This window comes from Cnephaeus nilssonii (assembly GCF_951640355.1).
Source record: "Cnephaeus nilssonii genome assembly, chromosome: 13".
NCBI classification, from domain to species: Eukaryota; Metazoa; Chordata; class Mammalia; order Chiroptera; family Vespertilionidae; genus Cnephaeus; species Cnephaeus nilssonii.
In genome coordinates, this window is record NC_137084.1 from 39585374 (window position 1) to 39593735 (window position 8362).

At 52.0% G+C, this 8362-nt stretch overlaps 2 protein-coding genes across 3 annotated transcripts; one reads left to right on the plus strand and one right to left on the minus strand.

Annotated features, from left to right (window-relative positions):
* Positions 1 to 1536: 1536 nt before the first annotated feature.
* On the minus strand, positions 1537 to 2892 carry TIMM10B (translocase of inner mitochondrial membrane 10B). Of its 2 annotated transcripts, none has more exons than XM_079786867.1 (3): positions 2822 to 2892; positions 2536 to 2631; positions 1537 to 2342 (listed from the first exon to the last, which is right to left on the minus strand). In XM_079786867.1, the coding sequence occupies exons 1-3, from the start codon at positions 2852 to 2854 to the stop codon at positions 2166 to 2168; spliced, it is 306 nt and encodes a 101-aa protein (XP_079642993.1). In that variant the 5' UTR covers positions 2855 to 2892; the 3' UTR covers positions 1537 to 2165. The 2 variants fall into 2 exon arrangements, with proteins under 2 accessions (XP_079642993.1, XP_079642992.1); XM_079786866.1 differs by having other exon boundaries at positions 1537 to 2417.
* Positions 2893 to 3055: 163 nt separating this feature from the next.
* ARFIP2 (ARF interacting protein 2) lies at positions 3056 to 7925 on the plus strand. The gene is made up of 8 exons (XM_079788619.1): positions 3056 to 3153; positions 3933 to 4073; positions 4327 to 4423; positions 5143 to 5261; positions 5438 to 5659; positions 6208 to 6365; positions 6509 to 6683; positions 7123 to 7925. The coding sequence occupies exons 2-8, from the start codon at positions 3975 to 3977 to the stop codon at positions 7276 to 7278; spliced, it is 1026 nt and encodes a 341-aa protein (XP_079644745.1). The 5' UTR covers positions 3056 to 3153; positions 3933 to 3974; the 3' UTR covers positions 7279 to 7925.
* The last annotated feature ends 437 nt before the right edge of the window (positions 7926 to 8362 follow it).

Here is an 8362-nt window from a genome sequence, read left to right on the forward strand (position 1 = left end):
ACACATACATATATATATGTGCTTCTAGTACATTCTGGATTCTTGCTTCCTCATGTTAAGAGGGGGGATAATACCTCTTACTTGTACTTCTGTCATAAAGATTAACTAAGGTACAGCATGACATGTACCAACATCAGAACCTATACAAAGTAGGGGCTCAATAGGTATTTTTTTGAGGTAGCTTGTTATAGTATAAAAACAAAAACATGGATTTTAAAGTCAGATCTGTTATTTTTTTTAAATTTTATTATTTTAGAGAGAGAAAAGGAGAAACACTGATTTGTTGTTCCACATATTTATGTACTCATTGGTTAATTCTTGTATGTGCCCTGACTCAGGATTGCATCTCCACCTTGGAACATCGTCGCTGGAGTCTCCCTCAGGTCTTGCCATTGGCATAATGAGCACATGTGATGTTTCAAGCACAAGGCTCTAACCAACTGAGCTACCTGGCCAGGGCGAGTCGGATCTCTATTTTAATACAGGGTCTACTATTAGAGAATTTCAAACTCCTGAGCTACACAAGGGAGAAAACTGTGTGCTTTGTGGGTGGTTGTAGGAAGTTATTTTTATTATTGTGGGAACCAATGTCTAAGAGTTTCCATTTCCACTGTAAAAAAAAAAAAATGAAACATGGTCAGCTGATGGGGAATAGTTGAAGGTGAAGTGAAGGATTAAGGAGAGCAGTAAGGTGTAAATAACTGCCATGTTAGGGACAATGAATAGACCAGGAACCCACAAAGGGTTGCTTGAGGTTGGAACCTTAAATACTTAGTGTCATTCATTACACAGCTGTGTTTTTCTCTAACAGTTTGAATGGAGGAACAGAAAAGATTAAACAGCTGGAATGATGCAAAAGGACACAAGAGCAGCAAGAAAATGTGGTGATGGAGTGATAGGTCATTCACACTGCTGAAAGCAGAAGTAAATTCCACAACGGGGAGGAAATAAAAAGAATGGATAGGCTGGAAATAGAAATCACAGAACAAGCAGAGTGGGAACATGGGATAAAGGTGGAAGAGCTGGAATTAGATTATAAATAAGCAGAGACAGGAAGTAACATTAAGGAAGTCCCGAAGATTTTGCTTATCCCTTCTTTTCCACAACCATCACCATCACTTCTCTCTTGGGTTTCTTTATCTCAAGCCTGACCATACTGCAGCATATGGTCCCCCAAGTTTTCCCCTTTCTGATCGCCCATGAAGCAAAAAAGACCTTCTTTGCTTAAAGGTTTTACTGCTCATTCAAGAAGATAGAAAATAGTAAAGAAGTAACAACTTGGGGATATGGTTAAAGTTTCAGAACATTGCCCTAGCTGGTTTGGCTTAGTGGATAGAGCGTTGGCCTGGGGACTGAAGGGTCCGGGTTCAATTCCGGTCAAGGGCACATGCCCGGGTTGCGGGCTCGGTTCCCAGTGGGGGGCGTGCAGGAGGCAGCTGATCAATGATTCTCTCTCATCATTGATGTTTCTGTCTCTCTCCCTCTTCCTTCTTCTCTGAAATCAATAAAAATATTTAAAAAAAATAAAGTTTCAGAATTCTTATAGGTTTCATCTGTTCTGGAGTTACTGATTAATAAGGAGGTAGTCCCCCAAAACCCTGTGATTTGTTATGTTGTCCTTAGATGTCTCCTTTTCTCTAAATCTAGCAGAATTCCCTCTTGCAAGACACAGTCCACACACAAAAAAAGTTATGAATAAATGCATATCCAGCTCACAAGTGAGCCATTAAAGTCAGACAGATTTTATTTAATGACAGCTAGACAGAGCTCCTACTTCCTGTCATCTGGCCAGGAATCACCTTCCCGTTGCTATTACCAACCTTAAAAATTTGCATCCAGACACCTTGGTTTAACCAGGTGCCTGGGAATGAATGCTAAGGTTTTCCTTCTACACATAGAAGGCAATTTCTCTGCTGCCTGGGTTGAAGACAGCAGATATGCACTGACGAATAAAGGATGGTGCTAATAAAGTGTTCACAGCTTCTCCGCCCAGAACATAAACCAAACAGAATAAAAGCGGGTTTATTAGCTCCAGAAAAAGGAGCAACAGTACCCAGCTCTCAGGCAACTCCTCACTCTATATACAGGCTGCACCCAGCCCAAGGTCCACTGGCTCCTTCAATGTGAGGGTCCATCCAGTGCCTCCCTTCCTGGGTTGGGGATGGCTAGCTGCCTGTTGGTGAGTTTCCCGGCTGTTCAGCAGCGGCACCGAGCCCAGCTGAGGCAGCCTCATAGTCTGCGATGCGGCGCTGCACCAGGGCAGGCATGAGCTGCACATAGGCGGCCATGAGGCGGTGGCTGGAATGGATCAGCTTCCCGGCACAGCTGTGCAGACAGGCCTCCTGGAGGAAAGACGGGGTGGAGGGAGAGGCCAAAGGTGGCCTGTCAGGTGCGTCTCCGGTCGTCCTATTCCCAGCCTAGGGGTGAGGGTCAAGGAAAGACTCGGTCAAGGTTTAAGGGAAGTGGGGGAGGAGGAAGGCAGTCTGCGGTTAACTCGGAGGAAGAAGAGTAGTAGCTCCCTACTCGGTCCCCCACCTCCTCAGCATCCAGAGCTCGGTGGTGCAGGCTGGGCACGCAACGCTGGAAGCAGAGTTCCGTCATCCGATTGTAGACCAACAGGAAGTCCCGCAACTGGAAGAGAAGGGGACCCAGGAAGGACTCAGCGATAAGGGGGCTCACACCTCAATTCTGGGCCGGGCCGCGTCGCCTCGGCGTTTCCCAGGACCGCGCACCCCAGCCCATGTCCCCAGCCCTTGGGCCCCTGGCTCTCTGGGGTCGAGCTGAACGTAAAGCCCCGGAGCCACTTCTAGCTGCTACTCACGTTTCTCAGCTGCTGCTGATGCTGCTGCTCCATCCCGCCCCGGGAGCACGCCCGCCCTTACTTCCGTTACAGCCTCTCGGTCACGCCCCGGAAGTAATCTCTGGTAGATTCCCCGAGAACTGAAGGGTTGGTTCAAGGATCGCCCTGCCCCCCGGCCCTGACGTCACGTCCGCCCTTACAAACTGCGACGTGGCCGGCTTCTTCTGCCCGGGCGGGGACGTCACTTCCGCCGAATCCCTGACCTGCTGCTAGGATCGCGACGGGAACTGGAGCCCGAGGTCCCCGCGCGGACCGGGCCTGGCGCCCCGAGGGGAAGAGCAGCCCAGCCCGAGGTGAGAGGGGCAAGCTTAGTCAGGTGGAAGTTGGACGCATGAACCTGTCCTGAGGGCAAGGTACCTCTGAGCTCAGGGAAGGATGAGGACACACCTGATGCCCAGGTGTATGGGATGGGGGTGGGGGTGGGGATAGGGAAACACACCTGGGGAGACATAAATGACTTTGGAAGGGTTCACCTCTATCCTGGGAAAAAGAGGCTTTTCCCAGAGGCCGAGAACATACACCAACTGATTCAACCAAGGCCTGGTGGAGAGGGCGAGGAAGAGAAGGTGCATGGGGTGAAGGAGGGGGAGATCACTTGAAGAAAAGGGGGAGACCTACCAAAGGAGTGTGCAAGGTCAAGCCCTGGGTGACATACCTGAGCCCTGGAATGGGGTTCATCTCCTGATGGGGAGAAACACCTGCATGGGGATAAGCTCCAAGAGAATACAGACTTGATCTGTTTGGTTCACTGCTGTATTTCCAGGGCCTCAACTAGTGCATGGCACATAGTAGGTACTCAGTCAGTGTCTATTGAATGATTGAATGCATGAATGAGCACGGAGTCCTGGTGGGGTTGGAGAGCCAAGAGAAGACACCTGAGGCCTGGGTGTGCATGTGTAAAACTGTGCACCTTGGAGGGGAGAGATACATATGCTACCTGAGGAAAGGAGTGGTAGCCAAATCAGGACACTCAAGCCTGGGAAGACATCTAAAACCTCAGAAATGGTAGGGGGGACCTTTCTCTTCTGGAGTGCTGGCCAGTTTCCAGAACTGTCTGTGTTGGGCTTTGCAGGGCGCTGGGGTGGAGACATTGACTCCGGTCCCTTCCCTAGCCATGACGGACGGGATCCTAGGGAAGGCAGCCACAATGGAGATCCCCATCCATGGGAATGGCGAAGCTGGGCAGCTTCCTGAAGATGATGGGCTGGAGCAGGTGCTTCTGTTTGATTTTTCTCCTTATTGTCTCATTTTAGGAATCCCAACTCATAAACCCTGGGCTCCCTATTTTAGTCGCCTTCCCTAACTTATCTAACTCCCTTCAATCTTTTTACAAATTTTCGTTCTGATTCTGTGCAGACTTCCCTTGTGTGCTCTCTCTATGATGCTTCAATCCAAGCTTGTTCTCACCCCCAAAATGCTTCAGCTGCCCCTATGTTCCTGAAGCCCCCCTCTTCTCTGGCCTATAGGACCTCCAGCAGGTGATGGTGTCAGGACCCAACCTCAATGAAACCAGCGTTGTGTCTGGTGGCTATGGGGGCTCTGGTGATGGACTCATCCCCACAGGTATGAATGATCAGAACAGGACAGGAAACTTGAGTGAGGATGGGGAGAGGAATGGTTCTGGGGAGCATAGGATATGTCTAAGAAAGCTTGAATTATCTCTAGAGATCTTGGAAACTCCTGCTAGTATGAACCCTATGTATGGAGTCCTCACCCCAAGGCCAGTTCCTAGGGTTGTCCAACTGCTCTCATTTGCCATTTCCCCTGAGGTGCAGCCTTTTTCTCTGCTGCCACCACCTGAGTCACGTTAAGGATGCTTCCACAGAAGTTCCCCCTGCTCTAGAGCTTGATGCTGATTTGGATCTTTTACTTTAGACTCTAAAATTTAGAGGAATAAACAGCCCTGAATCTCACACAGACTGTGATACCACGTGGGAATGTCAGCCAGGTTTCCTCTTATCAGGACCCACCATCCTTGACTTCCTAGCCCACGCTCTGTGTATTTCCTTCTGTTCCCTCTGCCCCTATCCACCAGCAGCTCCCTCCTCCCTCCCCCTCGAATCCCCACAACCACCTCAGAAGGAGGCCAGATGTATATTGGGATTTGGGTTTCAGGGCACAAGACATGAGTTCCTTCTAGTGAGTAGGAGAATCTAATTGTTTCTAGCTTCTGCTCCTTCAGGAAAGTCCTTTTCAGGAGCTGGGAGGGAAGTATGGGTGGAGCCTCAGAGGTGTCTCGTTGTGTCTGAGAGAGGCTGGTGTCAGAGAACTTGGTCCTTTAGGGTCTGGCCGCCATCCATCTCACAGTGCCACGCCTGCTGGCCCCGGAGATGAGGTGGCTCGGGGCATCGCTGGAGAGAAGTTTGACATCGTCAAGAAATGGGGCATCAACACATATAAGGTGGGATTCAAGCACCTCTCTCTTCCCCCAAACTCCCCATGGGTACCTTTCCCCTTCTCCCAGATCCTAATATTCCATCTATGGCTGAGACTAAGAGTCTGGGTATACTGGGGTACATACCTGTTGTGGGGGCAGGGTGCTAGGGTCTCTGACTGATTCCCCCACTTCCCAATCAGTGCACAAAGCAGCTGTTATCAGAGCGATTTGGCCGAGGCTCTCGGACTGTGGACCTGGAGCTAGAGCTGCAGATTGAGTTGCTGCGTGAGACGAAGCGCAAGTATGAGAGTGTCCTGCAGCTGGGCCGGGCACTGACAGCCCACCTCTACAGCCTGCTGCAGACCCAGCATGCACTAGGTGACGCCTTTGCTGACCTCAGCCAGAAGTCCCCAGAGCTTCAGGTGCCTCGGCCAGGCCAACGAGGGTGGGGGGACTGGGCCCAGGCCCTCCCAGGCAGTCACCCCTCAGCCTCCCTCCCTCCCTCCCTCCTGCAGCCCAGAGGGAGAACCCCTACAGGGTGGGCCCAGCCCTGCCCCCAGCAGCACTCACCTGTGGAGGCAGCTTAAGGGTTTGTACAGAGGTCCAGAAGTTGGAGGGGCTGTGGGAGGCGGCACGCTAGGTGCCTCACCAGTAACCCTTCTCTGCATTTGTGAGAATGAATGCCTTTGATGCTCAGCCTAATCCGAGCCCCTCCCTTGCCTGCTGCACTAGCTTTCTCTGTTCTAGTCCTGTGAACTTATCTGAGAACCCCACCCCCACATTCCCACCCCAGGCATCCCCAGGGTGGCCCCACTAACTTTCTGGCTAAGAGAGCCTTGCTGGAGGCAGACCTTGGTTGTTTCAGAGTTGGTGGCTGCTTCCTCCCTGGGGAAGAGGGGAATGAAGGGCCCTACAGCGCCAGTCAGGTAGGGACTCTTTCTTAAGGCCTGTCCCTCCCTTCTGCCCTCAGGAGGAGTTTGGCTACAATGCAGAGACACAGAAGCTGCTGTGCAAGAATGGAGAGACACTACTCGGGGCTGTGAACTTCTTTGTCTCTAGCATCAACACGTTGGTCACCAAGACCATGGAAGACACACTCATGACTGTCAAACAGTATGAGGCTGCCAGGTGTGGGCACCGGCAGGGCCTAGGGCTTTGGGAGTTGGCTGGCTTGGGTGGAAATTGGAGGTTAGGGTCCTAAGAATTCAGGAAGGAAAGGAGAGTGTGGAGGACAAAGGGGTGGAGATGAGCCTATATCACCCCCTCCCCAGGCTGGAATATGATGCCTACCGTACAGACTTAGAGGAGCTGAGCCTAGGCCCTCGGGATGCAGGGACGCGTGGTCGACTTGAGACTGCCCAGGCCACTTTCCAGGCCCATCGGGACAAATATGAGAAGCTGCGGGGAGATGTGGCCATCAAGCTCAAGTTCCTGGAAGAAAACAAGGTGCCAACCCCACCCCTTTGACCCCAGCCCATCTTCCCATCTGTAACACTGACCCTCCCCCAGACCCTGCCCATTGGATGGAGTAATGCAGTCTGACTAAGGAGTGGGATCTTCCCTTAGCCCCCTCAACCCCTGGACCTTTCCGGGTCTCCCTCCTTCCAATCCCTGGCCCTTTTCTGTTGAAGAATTGACTGCTGGTCCCAGGATCATGACAGAAAAATCACACCCTGAGTTGTGGTGCCAGAACCCCAGCCCCAGCAAATCAAGTCAGGTTTCTCCCATCAGCTTAACCTTTCTCCTTTGATTCCCTTGGAGGAGTTCAAACCCCACCCCCAGAGCACCATCAGAGCAGAATGCATGCGCCCCTGGTCTGGTCTCAGGCTCAGCCCCTCAAAAAGGGCATCTGAGTCCAGCCTCAGCTGACCCTCTGGACCCCCAGATCAAGGTGATGCACAAGCAGCTGCTGCTCTTCCACAATGCTGTGTCCGCCTACTTTGCCGGGAACCAGAAACAACTGGAGCAGACCCTGCAGCAGTTCAACATCAAGCTGAGGCCTCCAGGAGCTGAGAAGCCCTCCTGGCTAGAGGAGCAGTGAGCCGCTCCCACACCAACCTGGCTAACTATCATAAAGACACTGGGAGGGGCAGTCCCAGGGTGGGGGAGATCGGACATGGGACATCCCTTGCCACCTGCCCTCAGGCGTGGGCTCCTTTCCCCTTGCTGGGGACTGACACCAGTTTTGCCCACATTGCTGTGGGTAGGGATGGGGCCTGCAGGCCCAGCAGCAGCTGCCCTGTCCCTTCCTTATCTTCCTGGCCACTGGGCTTTGTTCCCAGATCTTTTCCTTCCACTCCACAGCCAAAGGCTATGACAAAACCACTCCCTGGCCAATGGTATTGCTCAGGCCTATCCCCAGCTCCTGGGGTGTGTCCCCCGACCAATGGCAGAGCCTCAAAAGGCCCTGTCAGCCAAAGGCAGCTCTTCTTGGGCTCCCCTGGGCCAATGATGTTGCCTCCAATACCCTTTGTCCCTCCTCTATGCGTGCCCATTGCAGAGAAAGGGACTGGGACCAAAGGGGTGGGAATAATGGGGAGCCCCGTTTCTGGCCCTGCATCAGAATGGGCATCCCCTCACCTATCCACCCAGTTTAATTGTGCTTAGAGCCCTGGAAGATTGGGACCTAGCACTAGGAATAAACCTTTCATAAAAGCAGGCCCAGTGAGGTCAATTTGTGGGGGACTCTAGGAGGGTGGGCTGGGTAGAGAAATGCTCAGTCTAATACACCAAAATCCTATCAGGTCAGAAGAGCTGGGGACAGACAACTGAAGTCAGAGGTTTCAAGAACAGTCTGAGGACCCACTCTCCTCCCCCAGACCCAGTTTGAGCAAAAGCTTCATTTGCCCTTTAGGCCAGCACCAAGATAGCTAAGGATCTTAAGAGCACAGGGCCCAAGGGGAGGTTGGGCCCGCTGACCATCATGCATTCATTTATACAGCAAATATTTACTGAGTGCTTTTACTTGCCTGGCACTGCCCTAGCCCCTGGGGAAACATCAGTGAATGAAGCACAGTCCCTTCCCACAGTGCTTATGGTCTAGTGAGGAATAGAGACAAGTAACCAGGCAACTACAATACGGTGATAAGTGCTAGGACACAAGTTCAGGGAGCTATGGGAGCACA

Coding starts and splice junctions, on each gene's coding strand:
- TIMM10B (XM_079786866.1), bottom strand. CDS start 2,854: ATGGAGCAGCAGCATCAGCAGCAGCTGAGAAAC. Junction 2,632..2,821: donor ATCAGCAGCAGCTGAGAAAC/GTGAGTAGCAGC, acceptor CTTCTCTTCCAG/TTGCGGGACTTCCTGTTGGT. Junction 2,418..2,535: donor GAGCTCTGGATGCTGAGGAG/GTGGGGGACCGA, acceptor CCTCACCCCTAG/GCTGGGAATAGGACGACCGG.
- ARFIP2 (XM_079788619.1), top strand. CDS start 3,975: ATGACGGACGGGATCCTAGGGAAGGCAGCCACAATGGAGATCCCCATC. Junction 6,366..6,508: donor AAACAGTATGAGGCTGCCAG/GTGTGGGCACCG, acceptor CCCCCTCCCCAG/GCTGGAATATGATGCCTACC. Junction 6,684..7,122: donor AGTTCCTGGAAGAAAACAAG/GTGCCAACCCCA, acceptor CTGGACCCCCAG/ATCAAGGTGATGCACAAGCA.